The sequence below is a fragment of the Poromitra crassiceps genome, assembly GCF_964638095.1.
Source record: "Poromitra crassiceps genome assembly, chromosome: 18".
Taxonomy (NCBI): domain Eukaryota; kingdom Metazoa; phylum Chordata; class Actinopteri; order Beryciformes; family Melamphaidae; genus Poromitra; species Poromitra crassiceps.
This window is the reverse complement of record NC_139636.1, coordinates 13,737,931-13,763,112: the sequence shown is the minus strand read 5'-3', so window position 1 is coordinate 13,763,112 and position 25,182 is coordinate 13,737,931. Positions and strand designations below refer to the sequence as shown.

Sequence of the window (25,182 nt, the reverse complement as noted above, 5' to 3'; positions counted from 1 at the left end):
CTCTGGAGCTAAAGAGAGAAGTCTCCCCGTGGGGACACAGATCCTCTCTAAGATGTTAGATGAGAGTCAATGTAGTGGATAAGGAATCTCCTCTCTTCTTTCTCGTTCCTGTAAATGTGCATCGTTCTGCCAATACATTTGGGGATAGTCTCTGCAAAGTTTGTTTCACTAAAAAACGCTTTCTGTTGTTGCTTCAGTATTTACTGCATTGTCCTTGTCCTTCTTGCAACGTTTCTTTTCAGAAGTCCATGGACAAGGATCTCTGTTGGGCCATTTCACAGTTCCCTCTTCTACTCCCTGCTCTGCGTACATACACATCATATCTTCCATCCTCTTCCTCCTCATCTTCTTCCTCTTCCATCACTCTATCCTGCTGCCCTACTGCCCTATCCCCCATCAGATGATGCCCCTCCATTCGGCCTGGCTTCATACTAGGCCAGCTCTTCTTCCGCAGACTGCTGTTCAAGCACCGGAAGGAGGGTAAGGCGCTCTGAAAGTCCCCTCTGAACGGGGGAAGCTCCATGGATCCCATGCCCATGGCAGCTACACCTCGACTGGGCTTGATGGAGTTGAGAGAGGCCTGAGAGCCGCAGTGGTGTTCATGGATGCACCGTGAGGATGTTGAGGAGCGCCTGAGTGCCTGCAGAGACTGCAGCTCCTCCGACAACTCTCCCAGGTCCCCGGTCATATCCTAAAGAAGATACAGATTACATGCTGTATCATTTCTGCATGGCATAGAATCATTTTCAAAAGAAAACCGCCACGTATAAATAATAATGTATTCATGGGTTGCAGTCACGGAATGTTTTTGTTGTGGCGGCCATCTTGAGGACCAAACGCAGCACACAAATGTTTAGTAGGCTACCTGTTTAATAACTCTATGGGAGGACTGTTCAAACCATGCCCTCTTTGAACTCAAACTACTCTTTCATACTTTGTACTACAAACTCCATTATAGCTTTAAACCGGTCACCACTTTTAGTACTTTATCTATTTAATTAAGTTTTTTCTATGTCTTTTGTACTTTCTGAGAAATCACAGTGTAAGTTTTATACTTTTTTTCAACCTTTAGCTTATGGAGCCAACCTTGAGTGCGTGATGACTTTACAGGCTGCACTTTTCACTAAATTCACAGATTTTAAAACTGAGAGTTCACACAACTTTAACACTAGATAATATGTTATCAAAGCCTTCAGCTAATCTGCTCTCACTCACAATGTCATAAGCAATGCAATGTCTAGTTTTTGAGATATTAAGGCTTGTTTGACACTAGTGCACCACTCTATTTCCAATTGTGCAACAAATAGAGGGCATCAAATTGGTCTTCAAAATGGCGCAGCCGCAAAACAAAAGCATTCTGTGACTACAACCCATAAATAGACATGAGGAAACAGGAAACAAACCTTGTCTCTGAGAGTAAAGAGTTCATAGTGAGGAGGGTCAAACACCTCCTGGAAGTCATCAGCCCGGAGGAACAGGTTATTCTTGCGTATCAAGACCTTGGAAATAGGATTGAAGTACACTTGATGAAATGGGCCATTCTTTTTGAAGCCGGGGTTTTTGTGGCACGATACCAAAGAACCGAATGTGATTTGTCTGAATGACCTTTTTGCGCGGCTGCTTGAGCTGCACGAAGATGGAGATGATGAGGAGCAGCAGCACCACTCCTGTAGACACACCGATTATTGTCCCATGAGTCTTTGAGATCTGGTGGAAAACACCTTTGCTCTTCTTTTCTGGATGGAGGAAACAAGAGAGAGAAAGAAAGAGAGAGAGAAAGAGAGAGTGATACTGAGAGTATAGGGGGTTTCCATCCACCTGATTTTAGGCGCATTTTGAATTTGCGCATTAAAAACGTTTTTATGCTTGGGGGAGGTGGAAAAGTTGGTGTATCGATAAAAAGTAAATGCGACTAAGTGTAGTGGAAATAGATTAAGTGAATCTTCTAAACCCTAGCCAAACCCTCGTTCAACCAAACTCCAGTCCATTGCGAAAGCTTGTTACAAAACAGTAGGATTGTGGGCACATGTTGGCATACTAAATATACTTGTAAGGTAAATAAGCAGCACATAGTTTGGCACAATTTTAAGGTTTAGACCAGCTGCCGCGGTGTGTTTTAACCATAGATCTTAACGGAAGAAGACTGCGGTATTAACAAGCGACTGTTCTAGAATTGACATTTTATTCACTTACAATAACTTCTCATTGTATTATTGCCAAATTGAAGAGTGGCACCTGGTAATCCATTTTATGGACTAGGTTTGTGGATAATCGAGAAACTTTAAATGAATAGATGTTTTTCATAGAGCTCGGTTGCTGCCGGGAGACAACGGCATGTATCAACTCCATAAACTGTAAAATATTAGCATTTTCTTTGGCCGATTTTCTGAAAATCCTGTTAAAATGTACGATACATTTGGATGGAAACCCAACGCCCCTTGCCATCCCTTTCATGACAGATTAGCCAACCCTGTCTTTCAAGAAGAAGAAGAAGAAGAAGAAGAAGAAGAAGAAGAAGAAGAATTCCTTTATCCCGTCATTGAACAGTTGTACAACGGAATTTAGAAGCCAGGAACACTTCAGATCCTGCTTCACTAAAAAGCCAAAGAATTGATTTACAGCCATCTTAATCAATTGAAGATGTCCTCAACAGCTACTTAATAGCCTAAATGCCCCGACGGCCTCAAAGACGATGCGATCATGACTGATCATCATGATCAGTCATCATCATGACTGAGAACTCGAATCTCTGATGTTCCAGCCAAGAGGAACCACAGATGTTCGGTATAGTCTAATTGTCCAGTGTTCAATATTTGATTTAACTGTTCTTTGTACTATAAGAGGGCAAATATATATATATATATATAGATATACATAGAGGGCATGCTAGGATGTTTGACAAAAAGGGTGGAGAGTGAGGTGATGTGACATTGACAGATTGCCACAGTACGGTTACCTTTACAGTTGCTTTCATCCCAGGGAAAGACACAGTTCTGTATGCCGTTGCACACCAGAGATGTGTTGATGCACATGTTACTGTGGCAGAAGAACGCACTGCCCACACAGGGAGCTGAAAAACACACACAGCCTCACAATTCAACCAAAGTCATTACCAGCTCCACCCCCTCTGTCATTCTTGGGAGATCCGCAGACTAGTAGCACATACGCTTCCTCCGATACATGTGCAGTTGGCAGCTGCTTCTTTTCACCTGACTTTCACCCGGGTCTCCGTGGTGGTAAGCGAGTACTTTCACCTCTACACTACCCAGATGTCCCCCTGCAGATTTAAAAGTGGGAAGGTGCAGGAGTAACTTCTAACGACCAAGTTAGATTCACTCACATGGAAAAGTGTCATGTTTAATGACAACCACAGGAGGGTGCTATTACAAATCTGTTTGCCATCATAGTATATTTAAGTGAAATGGTTGCTCTGTCACAGCTGAGACAATGAATAATAACATTGAGGAAAGGTACAGATGCAGGGTCCCTGCAAGGTCCCTGCAGCGACCCAACAGGGACCTTGCAGGAGCGGAGGGGGGATCGGAAAACAGAAACTTAACTTAATATACTTAAAATTAACTTAACTCTGAACTTAACATAACATATCTTAAACCAATGCAACCTCTTAATAAACAGTATGGATATCATTAGTTTATCTAAAGCAATTATGGTGTGATAAAGTTTGTGCTGGGAGAACCAAGTAGAGATTGCTGCCACTGTAAAATGACGGAGGTAAAGAACATCAGTCTGTAAAATGACAGAGGTAAAGAGGAAGAGTCTGTAAAATGACAGAGGTAAAGAGGAAGAGTCTGTAAAATGACAGAGGTAAAGAGGAACAGTCTGTAAAATGACAGAGGTAAAGAGGAACAGTCTGTAAAATGACAGAGGTAAAGAGGAACATTCTGTAAAATGACAGAGGTAAAGAGGAACAGTCTGTAAAATGACAGAGGTAAAGAGGAAGAGTCTATATAATGACAGAGGTAAAGAGGAAGAGTCTGTAAAATGACAGAGGTAAAGAGGAAGAGTCTGTAAAATGACAGAGGTAAAGAGGAAGAGTCTGTAAAATGACAGAGGTAAAGAGGAAGAGTCTGTAAAATGACAGAGGTAAAGAGGAACAGTCTGTAAAATGGCAGAGGTAAAGAGGAACAGTCTGTAAGATGACAGAGGTAAAGAGGAACAGTCTGTAAGATGACAGAGGTAAAGAGGAAGAGTCTGGAAGACAAACTCACGGTCTTCAAAAGTGGTGAACAGCATCTGGAAGCGGCTGAGGCGGCTCGTCTCGTCAGCCCACATCCTCACCACTCCCACACCAGTGTCCAGCATGATGTCATTAGCAACTGTGCTACAGAACTTAGCCTGCAAGAGACCACACACCCTTTTCCGTTACACTAATTGGTGTGCTCTCTCTTGGGGGCCATGTGCTGTAGTCCAGTTGCTATATTTACATATTAAATAGATGCATGCTAAGGAAAGAAAGTTAGAGGATGCAGAAACGTATTATCATTTACAACATTATCTGAACAAGTAGCTGACAATCCTGGCAATCCAGCCGGGTATAACTCGTACCTTTAGGTCCTCAATGGCATTACTGCCATCATACACCGCCACAAAGTTCTTCTTACATTCATTTGAGTTTTCCATCTGGTATTCCAAGAATCGCAGGTAGATCTGGAATCATTAAAAAGGAGGGATAGAGATTTTGTTTACTTTTTATGCAGTGCAGGTGTCGGCTCAGGCAGGCATTTGATTGGCTGTACGTCGGGCACGTGGTGGGATTAACGTGGGCAAAATGGCCGACAGATTTAGATTAGCTAACAAGGTACTGATGTTATCAGACATGATAGACATTAAAAATATGAATCAGGCAGGGTTAGACCCACGTTGTGGACCCCGAGCCAAGCACTTCCGGTAGGGCAAGCCAAATCTGTAAGCCAAGTAGATCCTGTACCTACACAGGATATTGAATTTTGTTTTACTATGAGAAGATAGAAGGGATCATTGCATAAAGAGATCACATACAAATAATTTCAAGCCAGCATTATGTGTAGCCTAATATGTAGATTGTTGGACTATAGATGCTATGGATGTATTCCCATTGAATCTTTGAAATGTATGTATTTTTGTGTGTGATATGCATTTAAAATCCACATCTTCACAACTATGGCACAAACAGATCTGAAGGGGATAAGGAATACAGAAACAGGAATGCAAAATGTGCCACAGGCTGAAAACTCATCTTTTCAAATACCTTGTGTCATCCTGTTCGCTTTGAATCATGTCCCCTCTCCTCTACTACTATAACAACATCTATTATATCTCATGTGTTTTCTATCTCTCTCCTTAACTCTTGTATTGTATTTATTTTTCTTAGCACTTCTCTCTCATATGATCGTCGTTCTGTAATTGCTTTGACCCAAGCACACTTCACCATTTGCTGCTTGCAATTTTGGGTGATCTTTTTATACTGTCGTGCTCACTGCAAGGAGCATCAGGTAAGCGGCTAAAATGTCAAAATGTAAAAGGTAACGGCACACCCTCTGGTCTGTTGGGGCGCGTATCGTCCAGATGCAGTCCACCGCCTGGTCCGGTCTCACCTGGTACTCCTCCTCCACTTGATTGGAATGGATCACCCCATCAGCCCCAGTCAGCTCAAACTGACACTCTGACACACAGGAGACAAAGAGGCAGCATGAGAAGCAAGTGATGTTACATCACCTTGAATACATCTAAAAGTGTAGTTCAGACATTAGTGGGCTGAGTGATGTGGTTGCAATACCTGGGATAGGATTTAGGATAGGAGGTCCTCCCACGTGCAGATGAAATTCAGGGTCTTTGGAGGAAATGAGACCGAGATTGGCATCAAACAATCGGAAATTTCAGCAGCGACAGCCTTTTGAATGAAGGTAGATTTGAGTGGACGTGCTCATTCAGTGATGGAGATGCAGTGAGAAAGGAGACAACACTTCAACCAGAGGACCTGCAGTCAAGCGCCTATCCTGCTGAAAACACCTGAGAAAAACACTGCAGAAGTGATTTCTGTGTGAAGGAGGGGGGGGGGGGTGGGGGGGAGTGAAGAGAGACCAATAAAGCACCACCTTCTTATGATGCTTACCTGCAGTAAAGCTGTACTGGACCTGGAAGCCACTCCCCTCCAGCTCCTCGTCACTGAAGAAGCGAACCCACACGAAGCGTCCGCTGGAGAGCACGAGGCCCGGGCGGGCCGAGCCGCAGAAGCGGTCGATGAGCGGCGAGAAGCTGAACGGGCCGTCCCGCACCTCGATGTGGTCGAAACGACACTGGAATGACGCCTCGATGTAGAACGTCTCATCAAACAGCAGCTCTATCCTTTGACGGGGGAGCGCTGAGGGGAGAAGGGGTTGTGAGTGGGCTGGACAGACACAAAGATATATAGAGAATCTATTCATTGTAAGGGATGGGGGGGGGGGGGGGTTGGCGGGGGACTCATCTCATCGACGATCAACCACCTATGCGTAGCACGGCAGAAAGTTTGTGCCAAAATGCTCCTCACACATCAGTTATTAAGGTGGAGAGTTGAGAGTGAATGTGTCAATTCAGTATCGAAGGATGATTAGAAGTCCAAGATTGAAGGAAGGCCTGTGTGGGAATTTAGCCAGGGCACCGGGGTTACAACCCTGCACTTGTGAAGAGTGCCGATGAGATCTGACCACACCAGAGTCAGGACCTTGGTTTAACGTCTCATCCGAAGGACGGTGCTCACTCACAGGACAGAGTCCCTGGCTCTGCCCTGGGGCATTGGGGAGATTATTCATGAAACCAGAGGGGAAGAGCACCTCCTACTGGTCCTCCAACACCACTTCCCATACAAGGAGTGTCCTAGGCCACACCTGCTTAGCTTCCCCATGAAAGCCAGTAATGTAATGCAGGAGCCACTGGCGCAGGAGCCACTTTTGCTGACAATTGCAGGCTCAAATGTGTGTGTGTGTGTGTGTGTGTGTGTGTGTGTGTGTGTGTGTGTGTGTGTGTGTGTGTGTGTGTGTGTGTGTGTGTGTGTGTGTGTGTGTGCGTGCGTGCGTGTGTGCGTGTGTGTTGGTTACCTTCCAATATGTACAGGCAGTCCTTGTTGGGAGGGTACACGTTGGGGTAATTTGGGGAGCTGAAGATTCCTCCGTCTGTGTTTCGCACCCAGTTGCCACAGTGACGAGGATGCCGGGGCCGCGGAGTAGCCTTAACACCTTTGGGTCCTGCATCTGCGTGCAAAAATGACAATCCAAAAATGACTTGACTTGACATGCTACAGAAGAGAAGATACAGAAAGTCCCACACTGTCCTTCAAGAATAACACTGTGGGTGTCTTGGAAACAATCAGAGTTAGATGGTTGAATTGTATCTAACATGTAAAAGAATAAGAATCAGAGATTTATTTATTTATTTTGTACATTCGGCATGTTCCAGCACTAGAGCCCATGACCTACTGTAGCTTTTTACATGACATACTGTATTTGGGGAGGCAATCAGGAGTTTTCCATATGAACATGAAGACCATCCACATCTGAGACACCAATATAATTGTACATCTAATAATGCCATTTAATCTCTAATCAATGTATGCGTTTTGATTATTTATTAAAATACCGCAGTGAGGAACCTACCTTTAGCATTTTGTGCCAAAGCAAATCCCTCCTCGATGAATATGAAAAATATCCAGACTACAACAAAAAACAAAGACAAGGAGGGAACATAGTCAGGACAAAGACAATGATAGCAAAAGTGTGTGAGAGGAGAAAGTGATGAAAGAAGGATTAGTTTATTCCTCCACACTGAATGTAGAGCAGGAGAGCGTTCAAAAGCTTCATGTTGCTTCCATCATCTGCTAGCTGAGTCCATTCCTATTTTTGCATGCATTTTTATGCTTATAAGCAGCAGAGCGGACAAGAGTTGACTCCCACGCATAGCAGACTGTCATATTGATGAACTCATAGCAGACTGTCATATTGATGAACTCATAGCAGACTGTCATATTGGTGAACTCATAGCAGACTGTCATATTGATGAACTCATAGCAGACTGTCATATTGATGAACTCATAGCAGACTGTCATATTGATGAACTCATAGCAGACTGTCATATTGGTGAACTCATAGCAGACTGTCATATTGGTGAACTCATAGCAGACTGTCATATTGATGAACTCATAGCAGACTGTCATATTGATGAACTCAGCAGACTGTCATATTGATGAACTCATAGCAGACTGTCATATTGGTGAACTCATAGCAGACTGTCATATTGATGAACTCATAGCAGACTGTCATATTGATGAACTCATAGCAGACTGTCATATTGATGAACTCATAGCAGACTGTCATATTGGTGAACTCATAGCAGACTGTCATATTGGTGAACTCATAGCAGACTGTCATATTGGTGAACTCATAGCAGACTGTCATATTGGTGAACTCATAGCAGACTGTCATATTGATGAACTCATAGCAGACTGTCATAGTGAGGCGTGTCTGCTGTCTGCAGTCTCAGTGCCATGAACTCATATCTTGTGCCTGTTTGCTTGCTGCTTATTAGCCTACATAAAAAATGAGCTAAATATAGAGTCTAGAGTCTAGACTCTATATTTAGCTCATAGACTAAAGGCTCTAGTCCACTAAACTTTGTTTTGAGTTTCCACCAAAGCGGCATATTTATGCTGCTCAGGGAGAGTGGTGAGAGAAGAGGGATTGAGAGAGAGACCTCCTGTCCTAAGAGAGAGAGAGAGAGAGAGAGAGAGAGAGAGAGAGAGAGAGAGATGTTATTCCAAGCGTAAACAAGATCTAATGACTCTGAAACCAGACATTCAGAAACTTCCCTATTATCAAGCTAATGTAAAAGTAGCCTACTGCAGCAAGCCTGTTAGTTGTAAGACATGAAGGCGAGGAGTGGAAACTGAGATGTAAACCTACAGTGTATCAGTCAATCTAATGGGCATGCTTTAGATGCATTCTAATTACACCAATCACTTCCACAGAGTCCAGTGATATTCAGTGGGTGGTGCCTGACTGATGCCAGGAAAGGGATTTCCTGTCAAATGGTCATCTTTTATGTTGTGTTGGTGCTTTGTAGCCTGGCTACTTGGATGCCAAAAGGGCAGAGAGAGAGAGCGAGAGAGAGAGAGAGAGAGAGAGAGGGAGGGAGAGGGTGGGGGGGGAGGGAGGGAGCTGTCACTTCAGCACCATAAAATGCAACAAGGCAACATACATCTCATCTCAAAACAAAGCGTGTGCGCACACACACACACGCACACACACACACACACACACACACACACACACACACACACACACACACACACACACACACACACACACACACACACACACACACAAACACACACACACACTCTCTCTCTCTCTCTCTCTCTCTCTCTCTCTCTCTCTCTCGCTCTCTCTCTCTCTCTCTCTCTCAGCATGTAGGGTCACGCACGGAAGATCAAAATATGCCCATCGGTCAACATGCAGCTAGGCTAAAGGCTACACCACGCAATTTATATAGTGTGTGGAGTAAACAAATGTCAACAGCAGCAAATCTAGCAGCAGCTCTCTCTCTCTCTCTCTCTCTCTCTCTCTCTCTCTCTCTCTCTCTCTCTCTCTCTCAGCAGCATATCCGAATTGATTTGATAAAACACCCACTAATCATGGTAATATGGAGGGTCAGACTTACCCACATGCATCCTCTCCGCTTGCTGGCTTGATGTAAAAATGAGAGAGAGAGAGAGAGAGAGAGAGAGAGAGAGAGAGAGAGAGAGAGAGAGAGAGAGAGAGAGAGAGAGAGAGAGAGTTGACAATCTGACAATTGTCAGATGAACTCACACTCTACTCCAGTGTAAGGACTGCTTTTCCTTTCTGTCTGTCTGTCTGTCTGTCTGTCTGTCTGTCTGTCTGTCTGTCTGTCTGTCTGTCTGTCTGTGTCTGTCTGCGGCTGCTCCGGGTTTAAAGATTGGGCTCAGATGGCGCGAGAAGGGGAATAGCGGTTCGCGCATGCGCACTCGTGTGTGTGTGTGTGTGTGTGTGTGTGTGTGTGTGTGTGTGTGTGTGTGTGTGTGTGTGTGTGTGTGTGTGTGTGTGTGTGTGTGTGTGTGTGTGTGTGTGTGTGTGTGTGTGTGTGTTGGGGTGGGTGGGGGTGGATAATCTTCCGTCAGACACTACTGTTGAATATACAAATTTTAATTGGATGTAGGGCGACTGCTTTTTGTGTGTAAACCCAACACAAACACACACCTATACACACACACACACACACACACACACACACACACACACACACACACACACACACACACACACACACACACACACACACACACACACACACACACAACACCTACACACACACACAGGCACACAAACACACGCCACCTGTGCCAAGCGCATTGGGCATAAATCAGTAGATACAAATCCGCTGAGTGTTCATGTCTGTGGGAGCAGCTACCTCCCCTGTTGTCTTCTCTCATTTCTCCACCAGGCCAGACGTTTCACCTAGAAATAGCTGCTGCTGCTGCTGCTGCTGCTGCTGCTGCTGCTGCTGCTGCTGCTGCTGCTGCTGCTGCTGCTGCTGCTGCTGGAGCTGGAGCTTGTGGGGGAAATAGATGAAAATAGAAGCAGAGAGATGGATGGTGGGATAGAGATTATTTCCCTTTGATGTGTTCCCTTCCCTTTTAAAGGGACACTTCACCAATTTATTTTGCACATGATTGCACAAAAATGGTCAAACGAGTCAAACTAAATGAATGTCTGCTCAACAGTTTACAGTTTTCAGATAGCCTATGTGAGATCAAGGGCAAAAATAAATCAGTGTTGTTTTTCAGTGAAGTATCCCTTTAACAGCAGAGCCCGTCAGCACGTCCACTGGCACTTTCTGTGCCTCTTCAGCTGATTGTAATCACTCTAAATCAGTGTCTTTGCTTTTGATGGAAGATGCAAGGAGGCTCCTGGCAGCCAAAGATATTCTCTCTTTGACAGATGCCAGGGTGTAAATGATATACCCCCCCTCCCTCTCCACCATCCCCGTCCCACACTCTCGCATGAACGGACACACACACACACACACACACACACACACACACACACACACACACACACACACACACACACACACACACACACACACACACACACACACACACACACACACACACACACACTCTAGCCCGCACCCAAGCATAATAACATGGCTGGCTTGTTTCAGAAGCTAAGCAGGGGCTAGCCCTGTGCTGGTGATGGAGACCCAGCAGGAGCTCTTGAGTGGGCCCTTTGCTTTATATATTGTATAGTGTAAATTGCATCCACTCAGTTGGGAGCTACACACACTGTTGGATGAAGTGAGACTAAGTCCCTCTCATAATGTAACACACTAGGAAAAACACAATCCAGCGCCTATTTTTGTTGTTTTTCCCAGTGTTCTTGTTCTTAGTTCCTCATCTCCTTTTTGTCTTCTTATTCACAGCCAGAACAGATCAGAAAAACGGCAAAACAAACTACACAAAATAACTCAGACACAGGAGGAGTTAGTAGCCAACAACATTGACAAACATCCAGTAGCCTAAAGCATGCAGCTATACTCACACACTTCACCAAGTCCAGGGGCCGAGTCTTCACAGTCTCTAGAGACCAATTTCTCTTTTTGCAGTAACAACCCGGGGATTAATACACACACACAGACACACACAGACACACACACACACACACACACACACACACACACACACACACACACACACACACACACACACACACACACACACACACACACACACACACACACACACACACTCCTGGCATCTGCTCACGTGTGTACAGTAACAGCTGGTATTCATAGAAGGTTGTTGATGACCAGTCACTCATATCTTTTCTTTAGATAGGCCTACAGCACACCTTATTCTGACAAGGCCCTGTATCAGCAGTCCTCCAGTAAATAACTCAATGATTCATACGTCTCTCTGAGATTACATTTTTACTTTACTCAATCATAAGGGAATAATGTTGGTTTAAACATGATGACGCAACTTTAATGATCGATCGTGTTGGCTACACTCACTGTAATTTCTCTCTCTCACTGTCTCTCACTGTCTCTCTCTCTGTGTCTCTCTCACTCTCTCACTCAGTCACCATAAGAAGGTGACAGACCATCACACACCTTTGTTTACTGCGCATCAAAGGTACCATCCTCCAAATCTGTTGCCATGGAAACCCTACAGGACTCTTGCCTGAGACAATCATGAGGGACTAGGAAGCAGTTTTCTGTTCCCAGAGGCAGGGATCAAAGATGAACGGTCTACCTGTGCTGCTGCTGCTGCTGTTGGAGGGAGGCTTTGTGGGATGGTAACTGAGCCAATGGGGAAAGTGTGCTTTTCCCTTACTTTGAATCAGAGAGATGCAGGGACACGTTTGTACTATTGAGGTGTCCTTGAAGTTCCTACATCAACTTCCACTATGCACTTTATGTATTAAGCCACTATGTTGAATAAAATATGCTGTAGAATCCATTCTCAATGTTGGTGTGGTGTATGTATGGATGTGTGTGTGTGTGTGTGTGTGTGTGTGTGTGTGTGTGTGTGTGTGTGTGCGCACACTCAAAATCTGAGCTGTCTCAATAAGAAATATTCAACAAGCTGATGAAAGAAAATACTGATAAGAATCCAATGTTCCAAAGCAAATTGTTTTGCTGAATTGAATCTTTAATGAATGAAAGTGGGGGGGGGGGGGGGGGGGGGGGGGGATTGAATGTTTGCTGTTTTGTTGAGAATTGCAGCTGAAGCTGTTTAGGAAGCAAACATTCTTTGCCAACATAGTGTAATAGTATGAGCATGCTGGTAGAAAACCAGCCAATAAAACACTGTGTCTCTCTGCTGAGCAAAAATAAAAGTAGCAAAATGATGTTTCTTTGAAAAGTAAATAAAATGTGAGTATTTGTTATTTTGAGAAACATTACAAATTTGCATGTGTGCATTTGAACCATAGTGCCCATCTTTATTTGATTCTATTGTATTCTGCAGTGTTTTAGTGATAGAGGATGCGTAGTATGGGCTGGTACTAGCAGTGATACTCAACCCGAGGCTCTAGAGCCACATGCGGCTCCTTTATGGATAGCTGTGTCTCTTCTAAGTCCTACTTGAATAAATAAATAAATAAATAAATAAATAAATAAATAAATAAATAAATAAATAAATAAATAAATAAATAAATAAATAAATAAATAAATAAATAAATAAATAAATAAATAAATAAATAATTAAAGGGGAGGAAAGGCAAAGCTTAGGGCAAGGCTGCGTACCACTGTCCTAGAGGAACATACAGCTGGTAACAAAAAGCAACATCATCTCAATCCCAATCCCCCAAATCTCCCATACAAGTTAATCCTCAAAAGCGCATAACAGCCCTCTTTTTTTTTTATATTATTTTATTAATATTATAATCATTTATAATCCACACTGGCATAACTGTGGCGGGCTCATGCTGAGCTTTAAGAGCCACTGAAATGTGAAGGTAATTAGAACTGCAGCGTCACACGCACGCATAAGCATAACCACCAGCAACAGAAAGCAATGCCCGAGAGATGAGAGAGAAAAGTCCAACCAAAAAACCAGAGGGAAGAGAATCATGAAACCTGAACTGTTCATTTGCAGGGAGATGATTGTAATTAGCATTTTGATTGGAGTCTTAACCAGGCATCTGATTGCTCTTATTAGCGTGTGTTTAAGGATGAAATTGACATCTTTAATTTGGCACAGTCTATGAGTGAGCGAGGCACTGACACTAAACACCTCTTTCTATTTCAATCTCTCCATTCTTTCATGATGCCTTGCCTTTGTTGAATATGATTGCATAATAGTGTTTCCTGCACAAGTGCAGGTATGGTTGGGTACCTACATGCAGGGTGCGAAATACAGGGGGTCTCAGGGGGTCCAAGACCCCTTGATTGACAGTTGAGAGCCCCTGAAAGGCTCAATAGCAAAATTTTGGGGGGTCTCTGGAACAATCTGCAAGTCAGTAAAAATTTATTTTAAAGGCACTATGTCTACTATTCATTATTCAAATTGAAAACATTGTTGTGGTGTTTTCTCACCATTGAATACCCAGGTGTTTCTGTTAAGGCCTCCTTCCATGGGTGGCGCTGTTGCAATGGCCCCGCGTTCTCCACAATCCCAATGTTGTGTAGTTTATAAAATCCCAAATAGGCCCCTACATCATGAAAGCGGTGGATTTTTTTCCTGCTTCAACATCAACTTGGTTAAAAACGCTGACTAAATATGTCAAAGAGAATGCAGAGAAGCTCATTACTTGCTAACTTTGGATTCACTTCTAAAAAGCTGAATCAGAACAACAAAACGTAGTGCAGACCCCAGAGCACTAGGTAGGGGGCCCCGCCCCCCCGATTGCCACCGGGTATTTCGCACCCTGCCTACGTGTGTGGGTGGCTGTGTGTGTGTGTGTGTTTGTGTGTGTGTGTGTACGCGCACGTGCACACACACACACACACGTGTGTGTTGGTGTGTCATATAGGGATTATTACATAGCAGAACGTTTAGTAAAGATACACAGCAGCCTTCATCATGTTGAACATGCTGTCCAACAACTAGCCTACATCAGCGAGGTTCAGAGGTTGAGGGACCTCAAGGGCTCTTCAACCATCTCCAAGTTGATTACTGGCACACTCACACGCTATCCACTCACACGCTATCCGGACTCGCTTTGGATCTGTGCCACTGTTGCTTGATGTGCTTGATGGTGCAATAAAGCAGCATGGCAGATAAGGCACATTTAGAGGGGAGGGAATACTTTTTCCAATGAAAAGTCCTTATGGCACCAAGAGGCTGTGATTGGCAGAACATCCATGTGGATTTGGCCTATTACAGTTGATGAGGAAGTCCAGTACCATTAATTGGGCGGACCAATTACGCTGTCATTTACCCTTAGAATATTGACTTTGATGTGTTTTTTGTCCCCACACACCCAATTAAACAAGACATATTTGATTGCTGCTGCTACTTGCTCCAAGGGTCTTTGATGTTGCAACTGTAGATGATGTGAAGTCACCCCCATGCCCAGTCTGCTTCGTCACATCCTGCAATCATCTGAGGAGGCAAACACAGTTATCTAGCATAATAATCAGGTCAGCAGCAGCAACATGAAACACCTCTGCTTCTGCCTAACTACAATACAGTATATAGCTTACGGTCTTTTTCTGTAAGTGCCTAAAGCTGTTCTTCAAAAAGATTATACACCCAAAGACGTCTTTATCTATTTCATGAAATTTAATCGTTTTTTATGTATTTTTTATGCCCTGAGCAGGCGCAGTATCATAGCATGCTGACTGTCATGACATGGAATAGGCCATACTTAACATTCAGTTCAGCCTAAGGTTTGAAGGCAGACAGTTGTGTCGAGTGCAAACAAAAACAGCCTCTTCCTGGACAGAGCAGCACGGGACAGCTGACGATAAAGTTCCATTCGCATCTCTTTCTAGCCCCTATGACAACAGATTAGACATAGAGATAGGAAAAGACGACCTCATCATTCAAATGTCAAAAACAATCAGCTATAAGCTATTAAAATCTACCCATGGTGAAATCCTTATTTGGAAAACATTGGTTGGTTGCTTTGAGATTAATGGTTCCGTCTTTTGCTTTGACCACCTCCATACTATAGTGTATGTGTGTATATGGGTGTGTGTGTGTTTCTTTGAGTAATTAAAATTAAGTATTTTCCCCTCTTTTTTCGAACAATTCTCAGGTTTTAATTCCGCTCTCTTGCTAATTGTTAGCGACATGCTACATTTGGGAGAGACACTCCTATACCTCCCCACTTATCCCTCATCTTTCTTCCTCTAACCCGTCTCTTCCGCTCATTTTGAAATGCATCCTTAACTGTGTGCTTTGTGTTTCGAAGGGAAGTTAATCGGCTTTGTAACTATTCAGGATATGTCATGTCGCTCATCTGGGAAATTGAATCCCTGAAGCATTTTCTTCATTTCCAAAGATGTGAAGTAAGTAGGCCAAGGATGAAGAGGTCTTGCCGCACAAGATTGAAACCCAGTCACTGAAAAACATTGGTGGCAGATTGTGGCGACCTGTCGGTTCAGCAACCTCAACTACTACATAGGATGTCTACTAATCTGTAGTTCAAATCTAAATGGAAATCTTCATGCAAGATGTACAGTGCTGCTGCTTGAATAATAAACTGCAACATTTTCATATAGCTAAATAAATATCCCGTCTATCCAGTTCCAGAAATAACCAGCAATAACAACCATGGCTGTACACACCAAGAAAAGACCGGTACCTGAAACTGAAACTTCCTCAACTAACAATCCAAGGATGTGCCAGTAGCCTACTGGACACACTGTCTGATTGTGAAGTCATCTCTGGGACGCCAATGATGTCACCAAAATAAATATAAAATACCCTATGAAACATACAAGTGTAGACTTATACACACATACATACACACGCACACACGCGCACACACTCACACACACACACACACACACACACACACACACACACACACACACACACACACACACACACACACACACACACACACACACACAATATGATGCTGTGAAGGATCTGTCAAGAGAAAGTGTCTCTGCACTCTGCTGCATTACCAGTGGAATATCTTTTCAGTCAATTTCACTGCTCTTCCTAAATCGGGCTGGCTTGCTCGCTCGTGGCATATGGCCAATCACGGTCGACGAGCACTCCTCGGACAGATGGCCAATGGTGATGACCCTTACTCAAAGCAGGTTTAAGCCGAGGTGGAGCAACTACCGGATTAGTCTGTTCTCCCCAATTAGGGCCCTCTGAGTAAGAATGATCTGATCTGGCAAGTGGCACGGGATCTATGTGAAGAGGTGGCTGAGAGGGAAAGGCATGGGTGAGATTAGGCGAACATAACAACACTGTCTGGCTTACAAAGTCTTGATCCACAAGTCATCTATTGCCCAGGCATTGTTTTCTGGATAGGTTTTCTGGATAGGCATGTCTGGATAGGTTACAGAATGAAACACGGTGAAACAAGAATTTGCAGAACATCTTCTATTAAACACTGGAGGAAGGTGCAACTCCAAATGTTCCATGGTGGTGGGCCCCTTTGAAAAATGGGGCTCAACAAGATGATAATTGAAGTCTATAAAGGAGACCCACACATTCCCATAAATCCCACAGGCAAGAAAAACAGCAGTAGCAAACACAATCTTAGCAAACGGCCCACTCTGAGGATGTTGCAGCAGATCTGCAGCAGGATGAGTCCAAGGCCACTTTAGATGTCATTACATCATGTTAAGAACTGCAGCAATTATTTTCTAAATAATATTTTAGTATATCGGTTCATACTTTATAAGAAGGGCATAGTGTAATTCTTATATAATTTAAAAAAGATAACTCAGAAACCCAACCAGATACCCACGGTGGTTTTGAAAACCAGTTAATTTTTTGTATCTAGTCATTAGTAGAAACCTAGTGGAGTTTGAGTTATCGCATGGTGTTGCCAAAGGATTCCATCCGCCATTCATTTTTCCATCTGCATTTCATAAAATGCTTATAAAAAGTTTTACTTGGTCAAACCAAGCGATTAAGCTATAAGAATCAGGAATAACATTTCACTCTGGGCAAAAATAAATAAATAAAAATGTACATTTTTTTTAAATCAGTTTTATTTTTGAAATTCCGTGGTTCGTATGCTGAACGTGGAAGAGGGTGTGACTTTGGCACTCTATAGGTCTACTATCAATGAAGAGCTGGGGTGGGCAATCCCTCTTATTTGTGCTTAGGCTACTACTACAGCAGAATAAAATGTAATATACCAATTTATTTTCTGCCCCACAATAGCTACATATTATCACATTTTTGTAATTATTTACATCAGTTGTAAATAATAACCTGTGTGGATCATTTGACTTGAAGACACCAATGAGCAAAACTGAAAGGAGCTTTTAAGGAATTTTTCATTTGATACCAGTTCAACCAGTTCAGTTCAGCTGCGTTGAGAGCTTTAGGGAAATGACCATTGTGCGTGCTTTTTAAAACGCTTTGAGATCTTCACTTCACCCCTTCACTTTTTAATTTAGTCAAATATACAAATCCTCTCTTTGCAATCAAGACCTAAGCGCTGGTGGGGGGGGGGGGGGGGGGGGGGGGGGGCTTTAGAAAAAGAATTAAAAGGCTGGACTGAGAGAAGGCAGCTTTACAACGTGGAAGAAAGTGAGATAGTGTGTTGGAGAAAATTCGGTAACACTTTACTTGGATAGTCCGTCTACAGATAGTCTACAGAGTATTAGTAACCTTTCAACAGCTTATTAGTTGACATTCAACAATTCATCAAATCAACTTCATCTGTAGATGTTTAACAGATGATCTATAGAGTATATATGACAATTCATGAACATAGTCTACAGAGTATTAGTAACATTTCAACAGCGTATTAGTTGACATTCAACAATTCATCAATTCAGCTTCATCTGTAGATGTGTAACAGATGATCTATAGAGTATTATGTCACACTTCATAGAGTAGGCTATATGTGACAATTCAGAAAATGAAAATGTACAGATGTTTAGTGGTTATGCAAGAATCAAGTTCCATATATATGTAGGTGAATTTCTAGACTGTCAACTAGTTTTCACTTTACTTGGATAGTCCAAATGAAAATGTACAGATGTTTAGTGGTTATGCAAGTGATGGTCAACGTAACGTTTACATGATGTAGTTGAAATTCTGTGGTAAGAGCAACGGGTTTATGAATGCACTACATGGACAAGGCAATACTCGTACTCCACTCATGGTTTGTTCAGTGAGTGATTCAAGTTCAACTAATGTATTCTGAGAATATGTTCATGGACTGTTATTACTCTATAGAGTAATATAGTAATATAGAGTAAAAGGTTTATTTGCAAAACGATGGTGGTCAAGGTGATGTAAATGATAAGATGGATGGGAGCTGGAAGCCATGCGGTGTTTGTGATCCAGGCCGAGCAGTCAGACGGGCTGACAGACAGCAGATGTCCAGGCAGGTGAGGAAGGGGTGGCGATGCCCAGAGGAGAAGAATCTACAACACAGAAGAAACAGGATTGTTACATATACTCTATAGATCATCTGTTAAACATCTACAGACGAAGCTGAATTGATGAATTTCAATGAATAAGCTGTTGAAACATTACTAATACTCTGTAGACTATGTTCATGAAGTGTCACAAAATACTCTATAGATCATCTGTTAAACATCTACAGATGAAGCTGAATTGATGAATTGTTGACTGTCAACTAATAAGCTGTTGAAACGTTACTAATAGGCCTACTCTGTAGACTATGTTCATGAATTGTCACATATAGCCTACTCTATGAAGTGTGACATAATACTCTATATATCATCTGTTACACATCTACAGATGAAGCTGAATTGATGAATTGTTGAATGTCAACTAATACGCTGTTGAAATGTTACTAATACTCTGTAGACTATGTTCATGAATTGTCATATATACTCTATAGATCATCTGTTAAACATCTACAGATGAAGTTGAATTGATCAATTGTTGAATGTCAACTAATAAGCTGTTGAAACGTTACTAATACTCTGTAGACTATCTGTAGACGGACTATCCAAGTAAAGTGTTACCGAAAATTCTCCTATTACATGCGTCAGTTAGGATCTAATAGACATGGTTGGGAGGGTTACTTTAACAATGTAATCCGATAGAATTACTAATTACCTGACAGCCAATTTAGGTAATCTAATTTGATTTCTTTTTTTTTAAGCTTCATAAGTAAAGTGGTGTGGTTTGTCTTAGACTTCCCGGGCCAGGCAGAACCATTATGAGGGCCGCTTCTGGCCCCCAGACCGCATAATGCCCAGGTCTGGTCTAGACCATTGGTTCTCAAAGTGGGGTCCAGGGACCCCCAGGGGTCTTTGAGGGGGGCCCAGGCAAAAAGGGTAATCATTTATTTTCACTTGAATTCCAACCATGGAACACAATGACAGAATGTATGACTATTTTCGTGATGGGTTTCATACACTTTCTGTAATAAAACATCTAAAAGTGTGACCACCCTCCCACTCTCTCTGGGCCCGGTGTAGATGTCTCTCTCCCTTCACTGAGGCACCTTGAGTTCTGTTCATTTTAACTTGGACTTTTGTGTATGGCTGGCTGCCCCTCTATCTGTTACAACCCAGCTCAAGGAAGTAACACCGGGCCCAAGTGCACCCAATCAGCCTAAGGACCCGAACACCAAGACAGGGGCCAGGAGAGTGGGAGCGTCATCCCAAAAGCTAAAATCTCATCAGATGGGGGACCCGGGGACAAAATCGCATTGAATGGGGGTCCGTGGTCTGTCTGCAAGGAAATGTTGCTTCATGGCCTGGACACCAACTCAAATATCCGATTGAGAAATAAGAAATAATCAAATGTCCTCAGGGAAGAAATGAATGGTGACAAAATCAACAGAAGAGGGAAGAGAGGTGAATTTGGATGATCAGACTTCACACGCAGCATGCTGCTTACAGCCCTGAATAAATGTCTACGACAAACTGTGTACATTACAATGCAATGTGTGTGTGTGTGTGTGTGTACTGTAGGGGGTGGAAGTGAGTTAGTGCCGTGGGTTGGGTGAGGATGGGTCAGGCAGAGAAAGAGAGAGGAAGAGCGAGAGTGTGCGCACGCGAGAGAGAGATGCTGTGGTTGCACTTAATGGGAATATTATGCCTCCTACAGCCAAACATATTTTTAACCACGTAGCCTATTTATTGAAACCCTATGAGCTCTTTGACTAAGTAGGACGGTAATTAGTCACTTCAGTAATAGGCACAGTAGCAATACGTGTGAACATGAGAGACAAGTGTTCTTAACCGATATGCATTAGTCATATTGAGTCATATTTTCATATAGTCATATATATCTACAGTATATCTATATAATAAAGTTGAAGTTCTTCTGGAAGGTTCTGAACTGCTGAAGGCCCGACTGAGGGTGGAACATGCTTACAAGATGACGGAGAATGTGCTGGCCTTCAATCACATATTATGGGCTGTTGTGGGGTGGGGGGTATATGCTCTGTGAGGGGGATGAGAAACTGATTATAAACTTCTGTTCTGATCAGAGAAACACATGTTTAGTTGACTTTTTTCCAGGTCTCCTTGCAATGGTTCAATAAAGGGACTTTGAAAACCAATATGCATTCATTCAATTCAATTCAATTTTATTTGTTCAATAGTTCACTCCACTCCACTCCGTCCACTCCACCTCCCAGTAGTGGGTCCCAGACAGAGCTTCTTGACACAGGACCTGGTGGTAGACTGTGAACCGGTCCGGGTGATCGGGATAGGGTCGCGCCTCGGCCGTACAGGTCACCTCTCTGTTTCCCTCAGACAGGCTCAGGTGCTCGTTGACTGTGTTGGGGTCCAGAGTTAGATGGCACGAAACTGGAGGAGAGGAGAGAAAACCATAATAGCTTGAAGTTAATTTGAGGTGTGTGTGTGTGTGTGTGTGTGTGTGTGTGTGTGTGCGCGCGTGTGCGTGTGACACATTACACTCACACTTTAGGAACTCCTCTCTTGTTTTAGGCTCAGGAACAGACTCCATCTGCTAAAAAGACAATCAAACATGCTACACTGAAAGGGCCAACAGCACTAACTCAACTAAGTCCATTTGTTTTGATTTCCTTTAATCATTCTGTTTGTATTTGAAGCTAATTCCAAACTATATACACAGTACATCGTGATCATGGAGGTTTTATTGTTGTGATATTGCCTGATTATAGTTAATTTCTCAGGAGTTAGGAAATGGCATCCAGAGCTCTACCGCCACCTAACGGACAAGACTGCGACTAGCAACTGACACCGGTAACACAATGGGCCGTGTGGGTATTACTGTCTATGGGGTACATACATTATTCATCAATGTAAATGCAGGAGTACGTACAATTGGACCACTACCTGTAATTTATAAATTACATTTGGAAGGTAATAGTTTATGTCAGGCAGGCTGTTCTGTTCTTGTTAGTTGTTGCAATAATGCATTAACCTATTTTGTCCACCGAGTGGCGCTAAAGGTTTGGCCAACGACACTCTCCTTTGCTGTTTGGGTCTGGTCACGTGATCTCATCAAAACACAAACTAGCGTAGGCAGGCTACAGTGCATACAGTGCTGCTATCGGAGATACGTTCATCATGTAGCACAGCTTCGGTGCAGATATCCAAAACCGTAAAGCTGCCAAAGAGTAGAATATAAAGCCAAAATGTCAGACAGGCATCGGGCGCTGCCGTCCTGGATGGCAACGAAAGACGAAAAGAAAGCGAAAGGAAAGGCGCCACTGAAGAGCAGGAAAAGAACTAGAGTTTCGAGGTAACCTAGTTCATGTTAAAGAAACCCAACACAGAGTCGCGGCAATAATATGGATTTAGTTATCGTTTTAAGATATCCCTTTAACTAACCAACATGCCACGGATGTGTTTTCAGAGCTGCCTTCTACTGTATGAACGAGAAAGAGCTGGTAGAGGCAGCTATGTCATACCTACTCGCCAATGGTGCTTGCGGAGGTTCAGGTCTTCTTAATGACCAACAGGGGGCGGTATGTTTTGGCCACAATGAAATGGCATTTTGGGAGCATATTGCTTCCTAAAATTGATGCATTGCCTGTTGAAATCTTCCTTTAATACATAAAATGACCTTGAATTAAGTGTAAACCAAGAGGGGGAGGGTCAGTTTTATTGGTTCATCATTTACATTTGCAAACATTAATTTGACTATTTCTTGACCTATTTTGAAATGGATGTAATATTTTTTCCATACAGGAATGTGTCGTCCTCAATTTGACTGATTCCTCTGCACAGGTGGAGGACAAGGCAGCAGACACCATTGTGAGTAAAAAGGAGAAACCCAGCAAGTCAGAGCGAGCCTCACAGGACTTCTTGGACTCTGATGCCCAGGAGAAGACGTACGTTTCAGAATCAGACTTGGACGTTGCTGAGGTGGAGACGGTACTGTACTCTGGCAGCCCACCACTCCAGCAAGGCGAGGGTCATAGGTCAGGACCAGCTCAGGAGGATCACGGCGTGGTGAACGCTGAGAAAACAGAGGGACACTCACAGACACCGGCGGACACAGCAGACGAGGACGATGCCTTTCGGCTGGTGCGGGAGATTTTTTTCACCTGAGAAACTGTTACATAGGTGCTGCTGTCAAGCATCCGCCCTGCTGAAGTGTCCATGAGCAAAACACTGAATCGAGGGCTGTCGTAACCCTGACCTCCTTGGAGGACCAACGAAGTGTCACATTAAGTCGGTGAACCCCTTCACTGATTTTAATCCATAAGCCTTTATTCCATCATGGTGTCATCAAGAGTTTAATGACAGATATTGAACTGTCTAAGATCATAGACTATGATATCTCATAGATTTAATTTATTTTCGCTAGACCAGTCAAGTGGCAAATCTCCATAGGGACAGGGGGGACACATCCCCCTCTCTTTTCAAGATCTAGATTTTTACCCCCCCCCCCCCCCCCCCCCCCCAGACACACACACACACACACACACACACACACACACACACACACACACACACACACACACACACACACACACACACACACACACACACACACTTTCTGAGAAACACAGACATGGGCCAACATTACTGTATTTCAGAGGCTGTACAAGGCTAATTTTTAAAGCTAGAGTGAAGCCACTGGTATAGACATTCTACAGCCGACGTCACAGGGGTAGTTGCGCACGCATCGCGGTATGCACAACTCCGCGGAACTCAAGCCGAAACGAGGGAGCACCTTTTATTCCGTTTATTATAATGTAGTTTGATTCAAGATTCAAGATTCAAGATCAAGTTGTTATTGTGTTATTTTCCTTTAGTTTTTGTTAGTACATTATTTTTCAACGTTTACTTTGTTGTATTGTATGACTCCCCTCATATGTTACAACCCGGCTCAAGGACGTAACAAATGAGGGGAGTCATACACCCAAAGTAAAAGTTAAAACAATTTATTGACTAAAGGGAAAATAACTACACAACACAAACTACATTAAACAAAAAGAACAGGTGCCTCAGTGAGGAGGGAGAGAGGTAGGCCTGAAGGTCCAATGAGTCTAGTGACACCAACACCAGGCTCCTGCAAGACAGAGCCAGGAGAGTGGGAGGGTCGTCACAAAAGCTAAAATATTATCAGATGGGGCATCCTGAGACAAAATCTTATCAATTGGGGGTCCATGGTCTAATCTGTGTCAGTTTAGGGGTCTTTGACATGAAAAAGTTTGAGAACCATTGCGCTAGACCAGGGTTTTTCAAAGTCTGAGACTGCGGGACTCCTCTCGGACAAAGCCTGGAAGGACCCCCCCCCCACACACACACACACACACACACACACACTTTACTTGCTTAGTTTCACTCATGATCCCATAGATTGATCCCATAGACACTCAATAATTGAGCCAAGATAGCCTAATATAATATTGCTGTGACTTCAGACTACATAAACTACATCAAAAGGTTTGTCTGAAGGCATTTATTTGTTTCTGACTCTAGGAGTGACACACATTTAGGCTATGTGATCTCCTTTTGATAACTTTGTAATAACTAATGGAATATTTTATATCACTTGCATTGACTGACTGTTTGGAGCTGCCCTGGGGAGGCCCACCTCCCACTTTGAAAACCCCTGCGCTAGACCATAGACTGAATTTTGCCACTTTGACAAATTGTAAAATAGCAGTTTAAAATGTACTGTATTTATTTATGAAAGTCTGTGCATTTTATGTACAAAAAGGACAAACAGAATTGATTGATTGATTGATTTTTATTATGGCTATAAAAGACAGCAACATCCAAGGGATATATACATGTAAAAGTGCGGACACTTATTTCCAACATGGTCCCTCAAGAAATAAAAGCCTTTTCCCTACAAGCCGTGTGAAAGAAAGTAGGCTGTAATTCAGATCACTTACAGGCTAACTAGTTGCTTCACAAACCAGTTTATCTGGAACTCAGCGCTGTTCCAGCATGTAGAGAGGACAATGATTCATTTGGTTAAGCAACAGACAGTGCTTGTCATAGATAGCTTTTCACAATACACCATTATGATAAATCTCTGGTTTTCACTAGTGTATTCCCAGAAGCAAAGATTTTTAACATTGACACAGGTTTTAAACT

General features: G+C 43.1%; 1 protein-coding gene across 1 annotated transcript; it reads right to left on the bottom strand.

Annotated features, from left to right (window-relative positions):
* Window positions 1–238: 238 nt before the first annotated feature.
* Window positions 239–21,604, bottom strand: neto2b (neuropilin (NRP) and tolloid (TLL)-like 2b; the record flags this gene model as incomplete). Its single annotated transcript, XM_083654714.1, has 13 exons — window positions 239–691; window positions 1,404–1,499; window positions 1,606–1,736; window positions 2,957–3,070; window positions 4,230–4,356; window positions 4,567–4,668; window positions 5,535–5,662; window positions 5,777–5,830; window positions 6,113–6,361; window positions 7,077–7,229; window positions 19,022–19,074; window positions 21,252–21,444; window positions 21,559–21,604. The coding sequence occupies 13 exons, from the start codon at window positions 21,602–21,604 to the stop codon at window positions 239–241; spliced, it is 1,899 nt and encodes a 632-aa protein (XP_083510840.1).
* Window positions 21,605–25,182: the final 3,578 nt, after the last annotated feature.